Source organism: Microcebus murinus, chromosome 24 (assembly GCF_040939455.1).
Source record: "Microcebus murinus isolate Inina chromosome 24, M.murinus_Inina_mat1.0, whole genome shotgun sequence".
Lineage (NCBI taxonomy): Eukaryota > Metazoa > Chordata > Mammalia > Primates > Cheirogaleidae > Microcebus > Microcebus murinus.
Genome location: NC_134127.1, coordinates 23,264,758 through 23,288,959, shown reverse-complemented (window position 1 = coordinate 23,288,959; position 24,202 = coordinate 23,264,758). Strand labels below are relative to the sequence as shown.

Genomic DNA, 24,202 nt, shown 5'->3' with positions numbered 1-24,202 from the left:
GGCCTGGTTAGCAGGGAAGGCTCCAGAAGAGAGTCAGGGCCCAAGCTGGTCTTGAAGGGTGAGAACTCAACCTTCATGGTGGTGTTGGAGGGCAGGAGTGGACAAAGGCTCAGCAGGTGGGCAGACTGGCCTGGGTGACGAGAGCAGCAGTGTGGGGGTCACAGTGGAAGAGAACAGGACAGTGGGCAGCACTGGCCTTGAGCAAGGCATTTGGGCCACTCTATTCACACAGCTGTGCAGCAGGACGGGAGACAGTGACACATGGGACATGGTCCCTCCCTCAGGAACAGGACAGGTAGGATGGTCTTCCTGTCCTCTCAGAACAGATTGCTCCCCCTCACATTCTAATAGTAGGAGGCATCTTTTACTATTCAGCACTCAGAGTAATAAGGCTTACATTTTCCTACAATTTTTTTTTTTTTGAGACAGAGTCTCACTTTGTTGCCCAGACTAGAGCGAGCGCTGTGGCATCAGCCTAGCTCACAGCAACCTCAAACTCCTGGGCTCAAGCGATCCTCCTGCCTCAGCCTCCCGAGTAGCTGGGACTACAGGCATGCACCACCATGCCCAGCTAAGTTTTTCTATATATATTAGTTGGCCAATTAATTTCTATTTATAGTAGAGACGGAGTCTCGCTCTTGCTCAGGTTGGTTTCGAATTCCTGACCTTGAGCAATCCGCCTGGCTCGGCCTCCCAGAGTACTAGGATTACAGGCGTGAGCCACCATGCCCAGCCCTAAAATTGTTTTCAATTACAATCAAGTCATGTTCACTACCTTAGCTCAGAATCTCCACCAGTGTGCCCTGTGGAACAAGCCCTGTTCTCTGTGTTCAAGTGAGAGTGGAGAAGCCTTAATGCTATGTCCCTGTCTTGGAGCGTCACCATGCTCAATAGCATCTTAGAGGCTCTGATAAGTCCTGCAATAAAGGAATGCCTTTTGCTTTCACCAGAGATCCCTTTTTCAAGGGACTCCTAGGAACATCTCATGAGATTAGTGGGCTTTCCATCACTGTCTTGTCCCATCTGGTCCTCACAACTGCCCTGTAATTTGAGGTTATTATCTTTATGTCCCATGAGAACACTGAGACCAAGAACTTTAATGATTTGCCCAAGGCTCTGCAGCTAGGAATGGTCAGATTAAAGTCCAGGACTTGACACTATAAGTCTGGGGCTTTGTCCCTAATTTAGCATTTTGTTACAGTGGCATTTGTCACTTACATGCCTGCCTGCCTTCCCCACGGGGCTGTCAGTGCATTGAGAATAAATAGTCTCTGAATCTTCCTTTATACATAGAGGTTATTGCATTTTTTCTAATTAATAAAGTGTACATATGTTTTGAGGGGGAATACAAAAAGTTATAGAGGAGGAAATCCAAATATTAATAAAAATTTAACTAGTTGGGCTGCTTTCTGATTTGGAGGCCCATTTCCTCAGATCTGTCTCCCCACCCCCCGAAGATTTAGCTACTGCTGGCAGGGGGTGGGGGCTGGTAGCTCGGGGTGGTTGCTGGATTTCAGTTAAGATCAGATGGATGCTGCTCCAAAATAACCAATAAGATAAATCAGGAAACACTTATTGATTGAACACAAATTTTACAAACTACAAATGTTAAATTCTTATATCATTTGGTCTGTATAATAATGACTTTTTACCCAGCTGTCTCCTGAATAAGACCTAAGTTGATGAAATTCACTGTATAATTAAACAAGCTACTTTCAAAAAATAACAAATCCCAAATTCTGAGTTTTGAAAGATTATATACTTTTCACCAAGCTGTTTGTACAAAGCTGAACAACAAGAAAAGATAAACACTGGTTTGTGACCAACAGACAAAAATTGTTTCTGAAATATTTATATTTCATGTGAATCAGATTAAAAACTAAAATGAAATAGTAAAGGTAATAATGAAATACTAAAGGTAAAAATTTTAAAGAATGTATTTTTGTAAAGCAGGCCACAGATGAAGAAGTAGCAAGGTCCCTGGAGTAGTCAAATTCAGAGAGACAGAGAGTTGAGTGGTGGTTGCCAGTGGCTGGGAGGTGGTGGGTGTGGAGAGTTGTTTAATGAGTACAGAGCTTCAGTTTTGCAAGATGAAGAGAATTCTGGAGATTGGTTGCACATCAATGTGAACATACTTAACACTACTAAAGTGTACATTTAAAAATGGTTAAGGGGCTGGGCATGGTGGCTCATACCTATAATCCCAGCACTTTGGGAGGCTGAGGTAGGAGGCTTGCTTGGGACCAGGAGTTTGAGGCCAGCCTGAGCAACACAATAAGACCCTTTCTCTAAAAAAAAAAAAAAAAAAAAAAAAATTTTTTTAAAGCTGAGTGTGGTGGTGTGCACATGTGGTCCCAGCTACTCGGGACACTGAAGCAGAAGGATCACTTGAAAATAGAAATTCGAGGTTACAGTGAGCTATGGTTGTGCCACTACACTCCAGCCTGGGTGACAGAGTAAGACCATGTCATGTCTCTAAAAATAAAAGGTTAAGATGGTAAATTTTATGCTATGTGTATTTTACCACAATTAAAAAGTTTAAACAAGAAATAGCAAATCATAGTGAATAAATATGTAAAAAAATTTTTAAATATATTTATATGAAGTTCAAGAACAGGCAAAATAATCCCTGGTGATAGTGATTACCCTGGGGAGGAGACTTGGTGACCAGAAGGGGACAGAAGGGGGGGGCTTCTGAGGTGCATAGAATGTTCTACTCTTGCTCCAGATGCTGGTTTCACAAGTCTGTCTATTCAGTTTGTAAAAAAATGTAGACATTGTACAATTACGATACGTCCATTTTTCTTTAGGTATGTTAAACTTTTTAGTATATATCTTTTTAAAGAAAGATTCCTGTTGGAGGGGAAAGAGAAAACAAAGTCAGGCCTGAGAATGCAGCTTTGAGATACATCTGGCAGAAGCAGCAGGGGAGCCCTTGACGGGTGTGGGACTGCAAACCCCCACTCTCATGCCTTCTTTCCCCCTCGGCTGAGATCCTGAAGGATGGGGCTGGGTCTAATTCGTGTTTGTAAAAACATTTCTAAAGCATTGCACAAGGGTACAGACTAATACGAAGCTGCAAGAAGGTACACAGCAGATGTTTGTTGAATGAATGACTGAGTGTATGGAAGGAACCCTCACGTAGGTGGATGCCCTGGTGGGAAAGGCTGGTTGTGGATGTTGTGTCTACGAGGCCACAGGTTCAGCCTTGCTCAGTTTCTCCACGTGGAAACAAGGAGGATGATAGCTGCCCTCCCCACCCACGGCCCGAGAGAGTCCTTGGGACACTCAAGGGACATAATTCAAAGGTAGCCGGAAGCACTTGAGTGTGTCTGATGTGCTTTGCTGTGCCTCCTCTGTTTCCGTCACCTGCATGAACAGCAGAACGGACGTGGTCACTGCAGAGAGTTCTCTGTTATTCAAAAGCTCGGTCCTTCCATTTTAAGTACTTGGATTTCATTGCCTTTATTTTCATAGATGGAGCTGCTTCAGGAGTTGATGAAGAAGTTGCCCTCCTTCATCAATGCAACCACATTTTCATAATACCTTCTGGGGAAAGAAATGCCCACTACGACTGTCATCTGTGATTGAATGGAAGTAAACTGCTTTTCGGACGATTCTGATTTTAGGTGGCGGGAAGGTGTCATCTGAGCTAAGATCTGCCCGAAGGACTCTGACCCACTCACTAAAAATCTAGCTCTCCAGGACATTCCTAAACTTCATTATCTAATGTCCCTTGGCCTATTCTGGCAGTTTTATTCAATATAGACAAAGGCCGGGCGCGGTGGCTCACGCCTGTAATCCTAGCACTCTGGGAAACTGAGGTGGGTGGATTGCTCAAGGTCAGGAGTTCGAAACCAGCTTGAACAAGAGCGAGACCCCGTCTCTAATATAAATAGAAAGAAATTAATTGGCCCACTAAAAATACATAGAAAAAATTAGCCGGGCATGGTTGCACATGCCTATAGTCCCAGCTACTCAGGAGGCTGAGGCAGGAGGATCGCTTGAGCCCAGGAGTTTGAGGTTGCTGTGAGCTAGGCTGATGCCCCGGCACTCACTCTAGTCTGGGCAACAAAGTGAGACTCTTTCCCCCCCCTCAAAAAAAATATATATAGACAAAGATTGGAAACACCCCAAATCCCCATCAACAGGAGAATGGGTACACGGATTGTGATATGCATGTAACAGAATACTACTCAGTGTGCTTCTCTTGGCAGGAGGTGGAAGGAGAACGAGGAAGGAAGAGAGGTCGCATGTGAGTCCCCACATGGCAGAAGAGTGAACCCAGCCCGCCAGCCCTCTCTACGGCACTGATGCATCCACGAGGGTAGAGACTCAGGATCCAAACACCTCCCCAAAGGTCACACCTCCCCAAAGGTCACACCTCCCAACACGGTTGCATGGGGGATTTCAGTTTCCAACACATGAATTTAGGGGGACACAGTTAGACCACGGCACCGTATTTCCTGTTAATATGCGCGTCTCTGCAATGAAGGTCTCTGGACATCGCGGTCTGAGCACATTTCTGGCTATTTTTAAGATTGCATTCCTGGGAATGTTGGTGAATTGATGGGTGACCAAAACGTTCTTTTTTTCGTGAGAGGCAGTGGCTAAGGGCATAGACCCTAGAGTCAAATTGCCTGGGGTTGAATCCTAGCTCTGCCACTTACAGGCCGTGTGACTCCGGACAAGTCACTACATCTCTCTGTGTCTGCAAATGGGCACAGTAGCAGCACCAACCCCCAGGGGCTGTTGCATGGGTTAAACGAGTGACTGTGCGGGAAGCACCTGGAGTTGCCTAGCACGCGGCGTATATACTACAAAGTGTTTCTTCTCCTCCTTATCTTCCTCCCCTCCCCTCCCCTTATTATTACTATAATCGTATAATTACTGTTTTTTTTCTCCCTGTAAAATGGAGCGTCACAGTGGAGCTGCCACCCAGGGACAGTCAGGAGGGCCGTCCTGGAGATGACTAAGACATTTCTGACTCAGCTGGGGTCGGCAGCCGCACTGCGAGGAGAGCTGAGCCTTGGCGGACACTTCTCATGGACGAAGGCTGGCCCTGAAACCTGGAGGCCGAATCTTTCCCAACAAACAGAAACATACTTATGCACGTCACCTCCAGAGTGCCGGCCCTTGTAAACTGTGCCGCGGTGGCGCGAACCATTTTGGGGAATCTCCTTCCTCTGCCATCACCCCAATCTGAACTAGCCGCGCCCTGAACATTTATTTGGTTAGAGCTCCTTTTTCAAACATCAGCGATCGTGCTCAGGTTTACAGTTATTTGTGCCTGAGTCCACCTCCCACGCTGGCTTGCGACCCTGTATCCCCTGGCCTGCGTGCAGCGTTAATGCGTCATAAACACTGGCTTTGTTGCTCAGTTGTGTGGAGACCCCAGGAGCCTTCTTCTGAATGTCCCCAGCGTGGCCAATCTGTCATCTGGCGGGTGGATGTGACTCTAGGAGACCACACAAAGTGATTCTGTGTCAAGTTTGCTGAATGAATTGAGCCATGCCAATTCTGTCCTATAAATAAATTTACAAGACTGGTTTTCTTGAGTGCCTCGTAAGCCAGGGTCTAGCTGCCATTCTCCCAGAAGCGTTCCAGAAAGAATGTTGAGCCGGGCCTTAGACCAGGCGTGGGGCGTCTGTGGGGCGTCAAGGCTGACTGCGCGGCTCATCCCGCATGGGCTGCAATGCTGAGATTGGCCACCAGAGGGGGGCCGTGTTCCAGACCCCACCACGGAGGCTCCGCAACTGCTCCAAGAACTTTAGCTTATAAAGACGGCGGCGGGAGCGGCGGCAGTCCATATCTCAGCCAGTACCCAGTGGCGCTGCGGTGCCTCCTCAGGACATCTCCGGATTGCTGCCCGAGGCGGGCACCGGGACAGGGACTCCAGGTGCAGACTCCCACTCAGAGTCTCCGAGGCACAGACCCCCCGTGTGCCACAGGTTGAGTCTTGCCTCCTGCAGAAGTGACCCTCTCCATCCTGCCGGGAGTCCAGTCCCTGGATGCCCTGCAGCCTCGTTCTATGACTCCGTCTGGATTTGGCTGGCTGTGGGGACAAGCTCGGAGGGGCTGCCTGGGACTCAGTGTGGTGGCAGCCAGCTCTCCAGCCACCATGGCTGATGCTGGGAACTGAGAGGACAGGCTCTGCAGCCCCAGCCAGGGACACTCAGGTGAGTCTTGGTGCTAACTTTATCCTATCTCCTGGGCATGGTGTCCCAAAGGCAGCCGGAGGACACTGGGATGTGCTGGATGGAGCAGAGAACCAACTTTGGGGGTCTTCAGGATGTATGGTGGAGGTGCCTGCTCCAGGTGGGGAGGTCCCGGCTGTCTGAGCCTGCGGACATCAGCTGGGCCCTCATCCAGCTGCCGGGGCTGAAGGGGGTGAGCCTGCAACTGGGGCACCAGAGGGAAGCTATGGCCTTGGTGGCAACTCTGCTTGGCTCCTGTCAGAGTTCCAGAGCCAATTCAGGGAGCAGATAGTACAGGTGACAATGTCTGTCCACGTGTGTGTGTGTGTGCATGTGTGTGTGCGTGCCCAGTAGGGGGACATGGGAAGGGAGAGGTGACGTATAAAGCATCTGCACCTCTCCAGCTTTGGGTTATGATTTAGGTTAGCTAAGTACAGTTAGAGGAGGAAAGCGTGTGAAACCTACTCAGTGATTATCTCTCTGGAGGGGGCCACGTTCACAGTGACTGCTGGAACCCAGAGATGCTGTCTTGGGAGCAGCAATAGGCTCATGCCACGCCCTCAGCTGGAGAGACTCACTGAGGCCTTCGGATGCCCAGAGAGGGACTTGGAGAGGCAGGGTCCAGTTTCAGCCCCGGGCTGCATTCACCACTGTCTTCTGCAAGGGACCCCAGACAGCTTTGGTCCTGGGACTGGCTAGGAAGGAGGGAGGCCCCAGGAGCCCAGACACCCCCTGTCTGCATGCTCAGCAGGGTCAGAAGATGCTGGGGTGGTGGAGGGTGTTGGTTCTCATTGGACTCTGCCACCAGCCCACCTTGTGACCTGGTTTGTAAAGCCTTTCTTCATGCATTTTCGCATGTGAGGGTCACAGTGATGCTGAGTGGCTGGCAGCTGTGGACCCTCCCATCTTAAAGGTGATGCACCTGAGGCTGAACGCGGTCAGCTGACTGGGCCGAGTTCCCTGAGAAATAAAGAGAAGAGCAGGATGGGAGACCTGGGCCTCTGTGCTCCCCACTTGTCTGCACAGAGCCCAGGGAGGGGTGCACAGATGGCTTTTTTAGCTCTAAAATACAGAATGTGGAAGTAGATCCTTGGTGCCTTGGGTGCAATTGCCTGGAAGGGAATCATGACACTCCAGGAGGTCAGTAGAGCGTCCCCTCCTGGCTTAGAGGGAGGCCTCCCTCTTTGACTTGAAGCACAGAGGTCCACGTCCTTGGATTTCTGCCACAGGTAACTGTGGCTTCCACGCCCTGCTTGTGTGTCGCCTGCCCTGCTCCCTCCCTTCAAGCTCGCAGAGCCTCTCCTCAGTCCCAGGGTCCCCACCTGGTGGGGTCATTGGCTGGCTCTCTGAGGTGTGACCCTCTTCACCCTGAAGGTGGCCCCCGAAAGGGGCTGGCATGTGCCTTCCAGAAAGAGCAGCCGTGGGGCTGGGCCAGGGCTCCGTGTGGGAAGCCCCTGCCTGGTGCCTCTTCCTGCACTGATACCTGTTGTTCTTGCCTCTCTGGCCTTGGTTGGTTCAACTTTTAAATGGGGGTGATGGAACGGGAATGCCACCTGCCTGCCACTCTCACTGTGCTCCTGGGAGGAGCTCACAGGGAGATCCCGGGTGGCAACTGGCCTGTGCCCTGTGGGGCGGGCACACGCGCCAGGAGGGTGCACTGTCGTCCCCACTCTCATCGTTAGTTGTTTCTTTCCCGAGAGCACAAACATGGTCCCAAGGCAGTAAGACCTGTGATCTGAGCGTCCAAATGCCTGTCCCCCACTCCCAAGAAAGAAAAATAACCCCAAATAAAACCTGGGCAGACAGAATGTGCTTAGGTTTCATTTCCAAGTAACAAACATTAGCAGAGTTGGCTGCGCATTTCCAAACCCATCCCATTATCTGGCCCCCACTCGGCCCCGGCCCCTCCCCCCAGCAGTCCCCCGGGGCTCCTGCTCCAGCAGCTGAGGGGCGGAGGGCCGCCCACCCCCCGGACACGAGCTAGCTCTGGCCAGGAGCTGACCAGAGGAGGGGGATGGTGGAAGTGGCCATGGGGCCCCACACCTCCCCTCCATAGCGGCAGCGCCTGTCCGGCTCTGCGTGACCTCTGGACAGCAGTGGCTGTTGCCTTGGCAGAGAGAGGGTCATCGCAGGCAAGGAGACACTGGCGGAGAGAGGGTCATCGCAGGCAGAGGAGACACTGGCGGAGAGAGGGTCATCGCAGGCAGAGGAGACACTGGCGGAGAGAGGGTCATCGCAGGCAGAGGAGACACTGGCGGAGAGAGGGTCATCGCAGGCAGAGGAGACACTGGCGGAGAGAGGGTCATCGCAGGCAGAGGAGACACTGGCGGAGAGAGGGTCATCGCAGGCAGAGGAGACACTGGCGGAGAGAGGGTCATCGCAGGCAGAGGAGACACTGGCGGAGAGAGGGTCATCGCAGGCAGAGGAGACACTGGCGGAGAGAGGGTCATCGCAGGCAGAGGAGACACTGGCGGAGAGAGGGTCATCGCAGGCAGAGGAGACACTGGCGGAGAGAGGGTCATCGCAGGCAGAGGAGACACTGGCGGAGAGAGGGTCATCGCAGGCAGAGGAGACACTGGCGGAGAGAGGGTCATCGCAGGCAGAGGAGACACTGGCGGAGAGAGGGTCATCGCAGGCAGAGGAGACACTGGCGGAGAGAGGGTCATCGCAGGCAGAGGAGACACTGGCGGAGAGAGGGTCATCGCAGGCAGAGGAGACACTGGCGGAGAGAGGGTCATCGAAGGCAAGGAGACACTGGCTTCTGCTTCTTGGCCCCCCAGGAGCGAGGGCAGAGGGAGGGTCCCGCACTCAGAGCTCGTAAAACAAGGGAGGGTCGCCTGCAGCTCAGCAGTGATGGAGCTGCCAGGGGCCCCGCCTAGAGGCCCCCACTGGTGGAGGACTTGGGTGGAGGCTGGGACAGGGAGACCAGCACACTGGACACCACGTGGCGCAGCGAAGCTGGGGCGGACGGTGTCTGGGGCGGGGAGGAGGGATCCCGCTGCAGCAGGGGACCCGCCCCTCTTCCAACCCTCCATGGGCTAGAAGAAAGGCTCGCAGGGACTGGGAACACCATGGCTCTGTGTGTGTGCACACGTGTGTGGGCGTGTGGGTGTGCACGCACCCACGTGTGGGGCATGTGGAGAAGAGATAAGAGCAGAAGTCCCCACCCTCCTGTGGTGTTGCAAGGACATTGACAGGAGCCAGTCAGCCGGCCTCTTTTCAGCCCCTCACGTCAGAGGTCTCTGGAGGCCAAGTTCAAGGCATGAAAATCACGTTTTGCTCCTCCTGGCAGAGCATCCCGGCCAGCCTCCCCCTCCGTTGTCCCTATTTATGAAACAGTGAGGACGCCTCTGTCCCCACCCTGCCTCTGGAGAGGACCCGATTGACTGAGCTTTCCAATCAACTGCATCATTCCCCCACTGCCACCTGCCAGGCACCCCGTCCTCCCCGGCTTTGCTCCGTGCTGGGCCTGGGACCCATCCTCCTAACAGCTTTGCCTCCCAGAGATTCATTGTTAAAAAGCAGATGTTTGGGGTTAGATGTCGAGATAGTTAAGAGCATCAGAAGTGCTGGAACGGAGAGGAAAGCAAGAGTAATTTATAAAGTCACTGAGCGTGAATGTGAGAAAAGCAAAATCAAGTATTTTGTGTAAATACTTAGTAAGTTTGCTGGAAAAATGGACTTTTCTCATTACACAAAGAATGCAAATGCATCACAGAAAACCCAGAAAATCCGCAAGCAAAAAAGCAATAGAAAATCTCCACACTGTGTCAGCAGCCACCCGGAACATCTCCTAGCTTCCCACCCATTTACACGTGCACACACGTCACACAAGTGCGTGTTACAGAATGGGACTGTGTTGTTCACACTGTTGTGTAAATGGGCTGTTTTGCTTCAAGGAGCACAGGTTTTCCCAAGTCAATCAATGGGTAGTTTCTGGAACACTGTGGGTAGACAGAGCCAAAGACCCAGTGAGCCAGCCTCAGGGACCATCTGGACACGAGCCCTCCTGGTCTATGGCTGGAGGGGGTCCCCACAGAGGCTGCCTGCTCCTGGCGCCACCGGGCCAGATAACTTCCTGCTGGGGTCCCATGGAGCCAAGCCCCTTCTGACCACACCAGCCCAGCTGGTTTGGGGAGCAGTTCTGGTCTTCTCTGCTGTGTTGGCTGGTGTCTGCACCCCTCTCAACACGTCTAGTCTCCTTCCTTTCCAACACAGAACAGAACCCCAGAGGGCTCCTAAACGTCTCCCCGGTCAACCTCTGGGTCAGCAGGGTCGCCTCCTGCAGGCCCCACCTGGCATGGCCCACCGTGGCCCCAGCCCCACCAAGGGTGGCTCAAAGGAAGGGTCCCTCAATCAGAAAGGTCCAAAGAGCCCTGGTCTTCCAAAGCATTGAGGGAGTTGGGGTGGGGGCTCGGGGTTCCAGGGACCTGGAGGGTGGCATTGGATCCTGTTGGTGAGGAGACGGTCCCAGAGTTCATGCTCAGGGTCACGGGGTGGGCATCTTGTTCTACCCATTCGTCCACCAGTAGTTGATTCTCTGTCTCTGTCTCCTGCCCCTGTCCTTCCTCTCCTCCCCTCACCATCTCTCCTGCAGGACGTGATGGAGAACAAAGCCATGTACCTACACACCGTCAGCGACCGCGACACCGGCTCCATCCTCGAGGAGCCCTTTGACGGGAGGAGTCTGTCCAAGCTGAACCTGTGTGAGGACGGTGAGTGCTTCTGGCTCAGTCTTGGGGTGCGAGATCTGGCCAGGGGGCGAGTGACCTCCCTGTCCAGTTCTGCATATGTTGAACTTCATTCCTCAAAAGGGCTTTTCCATGGGATTCCTCATTCCCTCATCTCAGCAAACCTGTTCCATCAGCAAGACGAGTACCCATTTTACAGATGGGTAAAGTGTTGAGGCTGAGAAAAACAGTAAGGAACACACACCCGCCAGTCAGACAGAGGTTCCCATGCCAAGTCTGCTGACTGCGAGGGCAGCCCCTCTGTCCTGAGAGAGTGAGGCTGGGGTCAGGCGAGGGTATCTGAACCAATCAGCCCAGGTGAGGGGAGGGGCAAACGCCCCTCTCCAAGGTCTCACACTGGGTGGGTTCTGCGGCCGGTGAGCAGGAGGCGCAGCATGCCGGGGGGGCTGGTTCTTTGCTGAGAGTGGAGATCCAACTGATGCGGCTTCCCCCAGAGGAGCCCAAGCCCTGTTTCGGCAGCTTGATTTGGCAGCCTGCACTCCGTGCAGGGCTTGGCACTCCTTAGGTGCCTAATAAATGCTTGCACGTGAGCGAATACACCCCCACTGCAGCGCATGTTGGAGAGGAGAGCTTTGTTCCCACTTCGAAGAGGCATGGAGTGCAGCTGGCAGAAGAGTCTTACGAGGACTTCTGGCCACGCAGAGACAGGCCTTTCCTCGTGTTTCCCTCCAGCGCCGTACTCAGTCGTGCTCCGCTTGGCCGGCTCAAGGGCAGTGGCTCCCCTCTCGCTCCCAGCCTGCCTGACCTCCGGCGACGTGCCGCGTGCGGGCAGGAGGTCGGGGCTCCTGCTCGCCTACCCTGGGGAACCGTCCACCCCTGGGGCTCCCGCAGCATGTCAGGCTGTGGTTTAGGGGCCTGCGTGCTCCTAAGAGAGACTAACCCAGCCTGTGCCCTCAAAGGGCTAATGATCCCAGCAGAAGGGGCTGGCGGGGGAACGGTGGCCCAAAATTTAAAGTAGGTTAGGACAGGTGTGGATGTTGAAGTCAAGCAGACAGTTTCCTGGAAAAGGCCTCGGAGCCTAGAAGAGATCAGAGAAGAGAAGGGGCGGGGAAAGCATCTCCCGCAGTGCGATGGCAAGCTGGGCAGCATTTCTGTTGGGCTCTGCCCCTTGGGCAGAGGGAAGGCCCTGGGGTGCCACCCCCTGCAGCCCCCCAACAGTGTGTCCACAAAGGGGAAGCTGCCGGCCACATCCACACATGTCAGTAAAGGGGCCGGGTTGGTTTGGCCAGAAGGAACGGGGCACAGCACAGCGGGGTGACTGGGGAGGCCCCAGGGCCAGCCCGGGGGCCAGGGGGCCATGGTGGCTGTCACTGGGACAACCTTACCCTCTTCCCCTTACCTCCTCTTACTCTCCCTTTTTCTGAACCCCAGATTTCAAAAGCTCATTTGGATCAGAAGGACTGAAAAATAACAGTAATCCCCGTTGCTGTGCTTTTCAGGTCCCCAGCTGTGGGGAGACCTGCCAGAGGGCATTTTGAGAGCCCTGCTGGCGAGTGTCCTGTACGTGGGGTCCCCCGAGGCCCAGTCTCTGTGGGCCGCAGTGCCTTCATCTCCCACACAGGGACGCAGTGGGGTTTTTCTGAGGTCCTGTCTGGTTCTGAAATTCTGTGCGTGAAAGCAGACCTGGCCATGGCGTGAGGGGTGTGGTTCTGGTAAACCCTAAGTCAGCGGCTCCCACTTCAATTAGAAGGCCCGAGCCTTCTCCCTCTGCACTGCCAGGTCCCCACGGCTGCTGACCTTCACCATGAACCTGCCGGCTGCTCGCGGGGCCTCTGCCCCAGAAGCGGGTTCTCCTGGCTGGGGTGCGCAGCCCATTCCAGCCGACCTGAGCCCTCCCCTCCTCCCCTCCCAGAGCCCCTCCTGTCGCCCTGTGCGCCCTTCCCCCTTTCCCCGCCTCTCTTTCCTTTCTTCTGTCATCCTATTTCCTTCTACCACATTGTAATCTTCTTATTCATTACATTTATCGTTCATTGTCTGTTACCCATGGCAAGAATATTGGCCAGACAAGGGCAGGCATCTCTGTTTAGTTCATTGATGTCCCCTAAGCCCAGCATGCAGCCGGTGTCCACTAGGTCTCTGTGGAATGAATGAATGAATGAATGAATGAATGAATGAGTGAACGAACAGAGGGGTCCTTCTAAAGCTGATGGCCGAATTCTCTCGGTCTCCCCCACTCCTCGTTCCCAGGACATGAGAAGCCCAGACAGAGAGCTAAGTGTTGAGATGAAACCAGTAACTTAAAAGCTTGTCAGTTTCTGATTTGATTTCTTCCCCTTTCCCTCCCATTCGAGAGGAAAACAATGAGCTTGACTTGGGGAAATCCAAGCCAGATTTGGTTATGTTTCTGAAGGATTTTGCTGCTGCTTGGATCCTCCTCTCTTCAGAGGGAGGGCAAGGGGTGGGCTGGGCGGGAAGGTGTGGAAGGAAGGGGTGAGCCAGCCCCCTGAACCTGGCTGGGAGGACGTCCTCTCAAATGTGGGGCCAGAGGTGGGAGGTGGGGAGGGGCCGAGGCACTTCCTCCTGGAGGCCGCCATGGGGGTGTTGGGATGGGAGGCCGAGCTGCATAAGCACAGCTGGGATTGCAAGGTGTGACTCCAACGTGAATGCAGGTGGGACCTTCAAGGCAGCAGGTGTAAGGTGAATGCATAGGGTCTGCTGAGCCTCCCTGCTCCTGTGCCTTTGTGTCCCGTCCTGGGGAGGTCCCCACCCTCCCCACCCCTCCCCATATTCTCTCCCAGGCAGCACCCTCTCCCCTGCTACCTGGCTCCATGTATTTCTCCCCCAGGCGTGTCCCTGCCGAGTCTCAGTCTGAATCTTTAACGGCACCTCTGTCCTGCTCGCTCGGGGTGAGCTGTTCTGCTCTGATGCAGCTGCTGCCCGCAGTGTGCTTGTCCACCCCGACTAGACGGGAAGCTCCCTGAGGTTGGGAAGGTGTTTTGCTCTCCTTTGAATTCTCTTGGGACTTTGTGGGTGGCCGGTGCTCAGACGTCTTTGGGATTGTTGATGATGTGCCAAGGCCACTCGAGTAGTTAGTGGCAGAGCTGGGACCTGACTCTGAGCCTCCTTACCTGCAATGCAGGTTCCTTCCTAGGGGAGGAACCCACATCCTTCAAGGCTCCCCCAACACAGCCCCTGCTCTGTGACGCCCCTGGGGCTCCCCTGCTCTGCACGCCTTGGCGAAGCCACCTCTGGGAACCTTCCTCCTTCCTCGCATCTTAGCCATCAGCATTCTCTTGGGAGCATTGATGGGAAGGCTGAAGAAGGGCAGGGACCGTCCTGCTCACCTGGCTGGCATCCACCTGTGCGGCCGGGACTGCTTGGAAGGGCCAATCCCAAATGGGGCCTGGAAGGTTCTTTAGCCAAGCCGCCCCTGAGGGGCGCTCACTCTCTCACTGGGCCGTGGGCCTGCCCCTCACTTCTTCCATCTCCCCCTTCCCACTCCCCCCTCCATGCCTTAGTTTCCCCCATGCAGCTGGCCTCTCCCATCTGGCGCCAGGAGGCCAAGGAGGAGGCTGGGCTGGGAGTGGGTGGGTCCGGCTGGTTCTGGCTCTGCCGAGGGCCAGAGAGAGGTGTTAGTGTCAGAGGAACGCTGCAGTCCTGCCTGCCGCCCGCCTCTCATGGCGTCATCCCCGGGCTCACAGGGGACGCGGGAGTAATGAGTTGCACATGCTCCTGGCCCTGCTGCCCGGCACTTGCTGACTCAGGCCCGGGCTCCCCATTCCTGTGCTCCTTCCCCATAAAATGACATTATTCTCCTGGGGGAGCCCCCAATCTACCTCTCATCTGTCAAATCTCCCCAGTTCACTGGCCCAAGCATGGGCGTGGATTTCCTGGGAGGGCCCCCGGCTGGGGCCTCAGGAAGGTCACCGCCCTCTACAGGTTGGACAGTCTGGCTGGGGTGGAGGAGTAGGGCTATTAACCCGTTCAGAGCTGCAGCCCACTCAGGGACTTGTCCCTGTTAAGCAAGCACAGAGAGCAAAGCACTGTGAGAGTGACTGTGGTCACTGGGGGACTTTCTTGCCCAGGGGGCTGTCCCTGCAGCACATGGGAGCAGCCTGGTGAGGGGGAGGAGCCTGGGTCTTGCGTGTGCCGGGCCTCGGCTGGACTCCACAGACCACACACGAGCCATGTGACCTTGGCCACATGAACTCAGGCTCGAGCGGGGGCTTCTGTTTGCCTCTCCGTTCTTCACTCTGCCTCGTTGGGTCACCTCGGGCTGGTCCTGTCCTCCCACCAAAGGACACAGCTCCTCCCAGGCCGCCTTCTCTGCGTGGATTTTCTCCTTCCAGCTTCCTGTAACCGCTCCCGTCTCTGACCCTTTGGGATCAGGTGGTTCCAGCCAGAGGACCCTGCTCTATCCTTGTGGGCGTCCCCTTTGATATGTTCCTTTTATTAAACCCTGTGACATCTCCTAATCTGAGTGGGCCCCCTGTTTCTTCCAGGGCCCGACACTCTGGCTCTTAGTGTCCTTGTCTGCAAGACGAGAGTAATGTCACTAACCTCAGAGGGGCTGTGGCAGAAGCAAGTGATAGAACCCAGGCACAGCACCTTGCACACGGTGGACCTCGACCCACATCTGTGTCCCTCCCTGCAGACCCTGGGGGAGTAGGGGAGAAAAGGGGGAGGGACGAGGAGGTCAGGAGGAGCTGCTGCCACCTACGGCCCCCGGAACCACCACACCACTGCTCGGGACCTGCGTCCCGGAGGGTGTTCTAAGGCTGATCCTGAACCTTCAGCTGAAGAAAGTAGAGTTTTGGTTAGTGGGCTTTTCATGAGGCCTAGATACCCAGGGAAATTGAGCAAATCCTATTTCTCGAATGCAGAATCCATAGGAATATTCTGGGTCCCGCAGGTTCCCGGCTGCGTGGCGTGCATGAGTCTCTCCTTTCCCTACCCCGATCGGAGGCACTTTGCTTCCTGAGGTTTGAGGCCGGCGGGGCCCAGGGAAGTGTCCTGTCCCACTGTGGAGGCTGGGGTCCCCAGGAGGGGTGCAGAAGAGGGAGGGAGGGGGCACAGATGGGCACAGACAGGAGCCCCTCCCCCTGCCTTCGCTCAAGCCCCCCACCCTTGAGCCAGGCTGTCTCCTATGTGGCATTACTCCAGGGACTGGGGGCGGTGAGGTGGGTCTGAGGGGAATGTCATTGGCCCGTCCCACTAGCTTGGTACACTCTGGAGTGGGTGGTCTTGGGGGAGACTGCAGTGAGGGCGGAGCCTTGGGTGAGTGAGTAGGCTTCAGGAGATCCCCTGGGTAGAGGGGTGTGACTAACCAGGGCGTGTTATTCTTTATATTCTTTGTGTCACCCTTTTCTCCCGCCCACAGGCCTTGCTCTCATGGTTCCTGGCCTCCACTCCCTTGCTCATTCATTCATTTCTTCATCTCCATCTTTCAACAAGGGTGGATAAACAGAGCCGTTTGGGGATGATAGTGGGAGACAGAGGTGGTCTAGGGAGTCCCGGGGTTTCTGTGGGTGCAATGCACTGAGTATTTGTGTCCCCAACAAATTCGTGTGTTGAAATCCTAACCCCCAAGGTGATGAGATCAGGAGGTGGGGCCTCTGGGAGGTGAGTAGGTCATGAGGGTGGAGCCCTCATGGGTGGGATTACTGTCCTTATAAAAGGGACCCTAGCGAGCTCTCACACTGTCTTGCCACCGTGTGAGGACGTGGTGAGGAGACGTCTAGGAAGCAGGAAACGGGTCCCCACCAATACCACATCTGCTGGTGCCTCGGTCTTGGATTTCCAGCCTCCAGAGCCGTGAGCTGCACAGCTGTGGAACTGGGTTCTCGCAGCCCTAAGGCAGTGGGGCGGCTCTGAGCCAGGCCAGGGACTCGGAGGGTGAAACTGATGGCAAGGCTGTGAGGTGCGGGAGAAGGGTCTTGCCAGGAGCACCCGAAGTCCCAGGACACCTGCCCCCACCCAGTACAGTTGCGTGTGGGCCAGGGGAGGGCGGGTCTTGTCCTGGAGTGTCAGAGGTCTGGAGCGCATTCGGCTCTTGGGGAGGGAAGGTCAGGGGCCCTGGGGACCCTGGGGGAGGGTGGTGGGGTCCATTAGCAATGGTGATGCGACACAGCTGTGCACTGGGCTGCCATAAACTATTCCCATTAAGCCACAGTGTATGTCAGGGGTCCTCAAACTTTTTAAACAGGGGGCCAGTTCACTGTCCCTCAGACCGTTGGAGGGCCAGACTATAGTTTAAAAAAAAACTCTGAACAAATTCCCATGCACACTGCACATGTCTTATTTTGAAGTAAAAACACAAATGGGCAAAAATACCCGCATGTGGCCCGCGGGCTGTAGTTTGAGGATAACTGGTGTATGTTATTGCTCCCTGATTGTTGACAGATGAGACGATGAGGTCTCAGGTGAAGTAAATTGCCCAAGGCCACCTGGCTACTCAGGTGGAGCCTTTTAAACCCCAGCCCCTCATCACAGCTCAACTGCCTTTCCCTGGGCGCCAGGCCTGGGAGTCCGCGCACGATGGGAGAGCCCGGCCTGGTGGTGAGGGCTAGGAGAGCCGGGGACATCAGTGGTGGCCAAAGTGAACTCTTGGCAATTAAGGGTAAGAGGTGGGGCTGTTCCAGGCCATGGCGAGGCTCAGGTGGGGCCGTGGGGACAAGTGGCTGAATGCAGGGACAGGCAGAATGAACTATTCTGGGAGGTGCAGTTGTCAGGAAATAGACACTCATTCAAGTGGGTTTGGACAAGAGCACAATGACCAGGTCTTAGGTGGCTTCTGCAGGTTGCCTGAGACACTGACTTCAAGTCAGAGAAGTGCCCTGCCCTCCCCATGTCCCTGTGGCATAAGTCAGTGGAATGTTTTGGGAGATGTAAAAACACTCATGGAGAGCAGGCCTGGCCCATGCCTTGCAGACTTGGTTCCTGGTTAATGTCCAGGCCTAGCCGCAGACCTGCCCAGTCACCTGTGATGGCCCCAGCCTACCACATGGTGTCCCGGAGCTTTCCTGTCCCCTGCTGTCTCTCTCGGGCTTGCCACCCTCTTCCTGCTCTCTGGCCTGAGATTCAGGTCCAGTCGAGGTAACCTAAGCTGGTCACAGTGGGCAGAGGCTGGGCAGAAGCCCTGTCTCCTCTGAAGTCTGTGTTGAGGGGGGGCTACGGGGAACAGGTTGGCTCTGGCCTCCTCTCCTGACACCATGGGGCAGGTTGGCTCTGGCCTCCTCTCCTGACACCATGGGGCAGGTTGGCTCTGGCCTCCTCTCCTGACACCATGGGGCAGGTTGGCTCTGGCCTCCTCTCCTGACACCATGGGGCAGGTTGGCTCTGGCCTCCTCTCCTGGCACCATGGGGCAGGTTGGCTCTGGCCTCCTCTCCTGGCACCATGGGGCAGGTTGGCTCTGGCCTCCTCTCCTGACACCATGGGGCAGGTTGGCTCTGGCCTCCTCTCCTGACACCATGGGGCAGGTTGGCTCTGGCCTCCTCTCCTGACACCATGGGGCGTGGGTCGGTTTCCGTCATCTGTGGATCCCTGGCAGGCACAGGGAACCTAACTTGGGGAGGGGGACCATGCAGGTAGAACATGCTGGAGGCTGGAGGGGCAGGTGGCAGCAATCAGGTGGGGAGGAGCGGGTGGAAGGGGACTGACGAGGGTGGGGGGAAATGGAGGACAAGCTTCCCTGACACTGTCCCTCCTGGTCTGCAGGAACCACCGTGGTTCACTCCCGTTCTCCCTGAACACTGATCCACAGAGCACTATTCACTCTCCAGGGTGGCTCCGAAAGTGATGTCACAGTTTGTCCCTGAGTAAAAGCAAACCTGACTCTGTCCCCTTGCCAGAGGGTTTTATCCGGCTTCTTGGCTCCTCCGTCCTGTTGGATGTCGGTTTCCTTTACCAAACGTAGGAATACTAATTTTTCCCTCCAAAGTGACACCTCCCTAACCCGGACCTACTGTGTCTATTGAAATGTAAGGGTAATGTCTTACGTATCTCAAGCATTTCCAGGGTGTCCATGGGGGAGTTGTCATGACATATAGGTTTATATCAGGGATCCCTGAAGAGGGCTGACAGGCTAAAGATGAGCAGGGCGTTATCCTGCAGTCCTCAGGGACACCCACGAGGGCTCTGGCAGCCATGGCCTGCTGGCGGTGCCTTTTCCCCGCCCTTCTGTGAATGGCTGTCATAGTACAGGAGTTACGTTTTGTGATTGGGAATATGACAGCTGTCTGGAAGTATCCAGCCATTGCTAATATAACGAGAATGGTTACATGGCTGGATACTTTCTGGACAGTCCTTGTATAGAACTCGTTGTTCTTGCTACTCTATGTCTAGATACATTTTCTTTTCTTTTTTTTTTTTAAGACAGAGTCTCTCACTCTGTGGCCCAGACTAGAGTGCCATGGCATCAGCCTGGCTCACAGCAACCTCAAACTCCTGGGCTCAAGCAATCCTCCTGCCTCAGCCTCTCAAGTAGCTGGGACTACAGGCATGTGCCACCATGCCCGGCTAATTTATATATATATATACACACACACACACACACACATATATGTGTATATATATACATATGTGTGTGTGTGTGTATATATATATATGTTGCCCAGCTAATTTCTTTCTATTTTTTTAGTAGAGACGGGGTCTCACTCTTGCTCAGGGTGGTCTCAAACTCCTGAGCTCAAATGATCCACCCACCTCAGCCTCCCAGAGTGTTAGGATTATAGGCGTGAGCCACCCACCCGACCCTAGATACATTTTCAGAGCTCCAAAGGCTTATTTGTAGCTAGTGTAGGTCTTAGATTCTAAGAGACGATGATCTTTTGGTGTGGGACAAACTCCATCACCCAAGGAAGACCAGAAACAGAACGGCCCCTGGCTACACAGGTAGATGAAGTGGTTAAGAGGAGGATGTTTTCTGCTCGGTGGCTGCAGTCGCTGTCTAAAGGATAGTGGCCGACAGAAAGCAAACAGCCACTGCTCTCTAGGATGCGTGTACCACTGGTCTCGGGACCTTCAGGAGGGGGTGCTGCCCTTCCTAGGGCTGGACCAGGTGGTCCGGGTGGAGATGGGCTCTGGAGGGCGGCTCGCTTGACCAAGGCACCCTGCTCCAGAACACTTTGCCAAGATAACAGACTGTCCTTGCTCTACTCCTCCCCTGACTTCTCGTTGTGCTCAGAATGCAGGTATCAAACGGGCCTAGAGTAGGTGCTTGGCAAGTGGCAGCTGTTACTCGGTTGTCTCATGTTGTTGGAGGTTTAAAGTGTAGGTTCGGTGATTATTCAGGTATGGCAAGGCCAACAGTCTCATCGGGAGATGATTACCATTGAAAGACAGTTTGGGCCAGGCGCGGTGGCTCACACCTGTAATCCTAGCACTCTGGGAGGCCAAGGTGGGTGGATCATTTGAGCTCAGGAGTTCAAGACCGGCCTGAGCAAGAGCGAGACCCTGTCTCTACTAAAAATATAAAGAAATTAATTGGCCAACTAAAAATATATGGAAAAAATTAGCCGGGCATGGTGGCGCATGCCTGTAGTCCCAGCTACTTGGGAGGCTGAGGCAGGAGGATCGCTTGAGCCCAGGAGTTTGAGGTTGCTGTGAGCTAGGCTGACGCCATGGCACTCACTCTAGCCCGGGCAGCAGAGTGAGACTCTGTCTCAAAAAAACAAAACAAAACAAAAAAAACACACAATAGAGGAAAGACAGTTTGTTACAGTTCCCAGAGGAGGGGATGGCCACTGCCACGCAGGTCACCCAGGGACGCACCAGGGTGGGGAGGGGCAGGGGGACATGGGCAGGAGGCTTTACTGTGGTTTCTGGGAGGGAATGGGCAGGGCAGGTGAGCGGGCTTAGGATTGGCTGGTGTGAATAATTTCAGCAGGCTCTGGGACATAGGGGCCGTCCCAGGTGTTCTGGTACCTGGCCCTGGGGCGATTAGGGCAGGTGGACAGTGACCTGGCATGGGAGGTCGGTTTGTACACGAAAGATGAGCTCATGGGCAAGTCCTTTATGATCTCTTGGCATCGGCTGGCCCTGGCAGGGGCAGTTTCTCCAGTCGGCAGGGCCCTGCGTGTCAAAACATCGAATACAGAAGCCAGAGCATGTGGTCAGGACAAAAGCCTGAACAGGGTGCATACAGACAAACCCAGTGGCCTGGTGTGCTGTTAAATCTGTGTTCAGTTTGTTAGTCTCCTTTACCTATAGACAGCCAGCAGGTGTCAACTGAGCACCTGCTCTATGCCATGGGACACAGAGATGAATCGGACATAGACCCTCCTGCTGGGAGCAAACCCTCGAAAAATCTGTACTTTTGTTCATTGATTTATGGGTGCAGTTCTGTTCACATTATTAGCTATAGTTGGCCACAATTTCCCAACAAAACTCTATAGGTGAGAACGGTTGGTAGCAGGCCTTGCCGGGTGACAGAAATCTACTGTCTTCACTCAGATCTGCTGAGCTTCCTGCTGGGGCGAGGCCTGCTCCGCTTTCTGTGCAAAGGTGGAACTAGAGGCTTCGGGGACATGTTGTGCTCAGTCCCATCCTGGTGGCACGGGCTGGGATCTCAGCCTTTCTGTCTTCAAAACCAGACAGACACCCACGTGGCCCTTCCAGCTCCATCAGTGGTAGGAATTGGGACATGAGACAGGATGTTAAACTTACCTGTTTCTTCCCAGAGCAGAAATGGATGCTTCAAACCAAAGCAGGGGAGGAGGTGGGAGGGAACTTGGGTCCTAGAAAGAGTGGGATTTAAAAATGGAAAGAGCTGAGCCCTGGCTTCCACCTCACCAGCATCTTCAAGTGACTTACTGCCTTTGAGAAGGGGCCCGGGGAGGAGCTGGAAACCTCTGTGACAGGGACCCAGAACAATCGACTGGGGTACAGTGAACCCCAGGCCACGCTGTGGGGGGGAGGGTGTTTGGCCTGTGGCCGTGTGAGTCTGAAACAGCGTTTCTTCCCATCCGTGCACTATCCGTTTTGGGCACGAATAGTTGCATCTTCCACCAGCCCTAGGACCTACTTGCCCTTCCTGGGGGGCTCCCAGGCTCTCTCCCACGTGGTCACAGTGACCGGCCAGCTCACCTTGACTGCCCTTCCTCCCCTCCCCTAGCTTTTCAGCCCCAGCCAGATCCCTTCCTGAAAACAAAAACACTAGCCCTTGATTGTTTTCACGAACTTTTATGCAGAGTAACTTGGGAAATAGGAGTGGAGAAAAATAACCACCATCATGAGGAAGTGACAGAATTACTAGATATCTCTGGAAATACTAGAAAAACGTCCTAGGTCGTCATGGAATCCACATGGGCTTATCCGTCGCTGCCCTCCTTCCACCCACTCTACCTTTCTTAGAAACAGGTGTGAAAAGTTCAAACTCCTCTGGCCATGGGAAGCCCAGTGTCCTTTCTCTGGTGGCCTCACCAGGCTGTCTGCCCTGAGGACTCGGGTCTGGACTCGAACAGGGCAGAGGTGACTGGGGTCCACTGTACCCCAGTCGATTGTTCTGGAGATAGGAAAAAGCCAAACCACAGTGTTTTTCTATTTTCTCCATAATCAATGCAGAATGTTTCACCTCTGGTCACAAATGAGTGGGGATTGATTTCTCCCCACCAGTCGCCAGTTCTGCAGCTGATTCTCCCGTGGATACCAGCTGGCTGTCCTCCAATTCATTTTGATTCTGACACTGGCCGCCTGGAGGTAGCGTCAGCTCCCACAGGTTGAGGGCTCAGTGCCACAAGACTGTCCCCACTCCAGATGCCAATCACGAGCTCAGGTGTGGCCCGTGCTTCTGACTGACCTGCTATAAATCAGCACCCCCCTCCTTCTGTTTGATTAATTTGCCATAGTGGGTACAGAACTGAGAGAAGCCCTTTGTATGTTTACAGGTTTATTACAAAGGCTGTGATAAAAGGTGCAGGTGAACAGCCGAGTGGAAGAAATGCACAGGGGGCGGGACGGGATGGGGCGGGGAAGGAAGCTGCCATGCCCACTCCAGGTGGCCACGCTCCAGGGACCTGCATGCGTTCCGCTATTTGGAAGTCCTTCTAACTCAGGCCTCTTGCGTTTTTGTGGAAGCCTCATTATGTAGGAATGATTGATTCCATCATTGGCCGTGGGTGATCAGCTCAACTTTCAGCCCCTCTCTTCTACCAGAGGTTGGGGTATGAGGCTGAATGTCCCAGCCATCTAATCACCCCTCCACTCTCCAGTGACCGCCCCCATCTTGAGGCTGCCTGGGGGCCCCCAGACACCAGCCGTCTCACTAGTATACAAAAGACACTATTATCACCCTGGAGATGCCAAGAGTTTTAGGAGGTCTTTTTTTTTTTTTTTTTTTTTTTTTTTAACCAGGATTCAGGACAAAGGCCAAATATATATTTCACATTATCACAGTTGAGGGCCCTCCCAGGCTCCAGTGAGACTTGTTTACCTGGGTCACTGTGACTCCAGGTGGGTGGCTCTCCTTGCCAGTGTCCCTGCCTCACCTCCTTTCTTTCCTTTTCTGAGGTCTCCATGAAAGCCAGAGAGTGGTGGCAGCTTCAAAGACAGGGGTTATCCGAGGCTGCCGGTTACAATGAACAATGTGAGCCGGGAGTAACCAGAGAGAATGAGGTGGCTGATGACCATGAGGTCAGACTTGGGCGGGTTTAACGAGGATCCTTGGAAGAGTTGAGCTCCGGGGTCCCTCCCAGCCCAAAAATCTTGTCTCCACCTGCTGTTTACAAGCTGTGGGACCAAAGAGAACAAAAAGAAAACGACTGTTTGTTGTTAAGACTCAAGTAGGTGATGGTTGCATCATTGCCTCCAGTTGTTTGTGTTGTTTAGAGCTAGTTTCTTTGGAAATAAATACTCGCTTTTATCAGATCCAATTTGTGCGCACTCTTTCTAAATGGGGAGACACATGCAAACAGATAACTCCCTAAATGCTCTGAAATTATGATTAAGAACTTGAAATACTAGTTTTTTCAAGGAAAGGACAAATTAATAAAGGGCACCGTCCTGAATGTCTCTCATGGTCTTGCAGCCAGTGCATGGCATGGGCAGGCTTTGAATGTTCCTCTAAGGGAGCCCCACATGCATGCTTTTCTCCCATAGGGCTGTGACACATGCCACCTGCCTCATACAGGGAAACTGGGCTTCAGCGCCTCGGGGCTCCCGCCACACTGTGGCACTGACATTGGCTGCCATCTCCATACTCATCCTCAGCTCAACTCTCTGGGGCTGGGTGTTTCCTATATAAACTTGCCTGTTCCTACATCTCTGCTACCAAGAACCTCCCTAGCCCCAGCATACAGTATTTTAGCAAAACCTCT

General features: G+C 54.0%; 1 protein-coding gene across 2 annotated transcripts in view; it reads left to right on the top strand.

Moving 5' to 3' along the window:
* The first annotated feature begins 5,773 nt into the window (after positions 1 to 5,773).
* SCARA5 (scavenger receptor class A member 5) overlaps positions 5,774 to 24,202 on the top strand; it is a 95,874-nt gene continuing 77,445 nt past the window's right edge. For both annotated transcript variants that reach the window (XM_012775395.3, XM_075997133.1), the window contains exons 1-2: positions 5,774 to 6,179; positions 10,795 to 10,912. In XM_012775395.3, the coding sequence (XP_012630849.1) occupies positions 6,129 to 6,179; positions 10,795 to 10,912 (169 nt within the window). In that variant the 5' untranslated portion in view covers positions 5,774 to 6,128. The remainder of the gene's footprint in view (positions 6,180 to 10,794; positions 10,913 to 24,202) is intronic.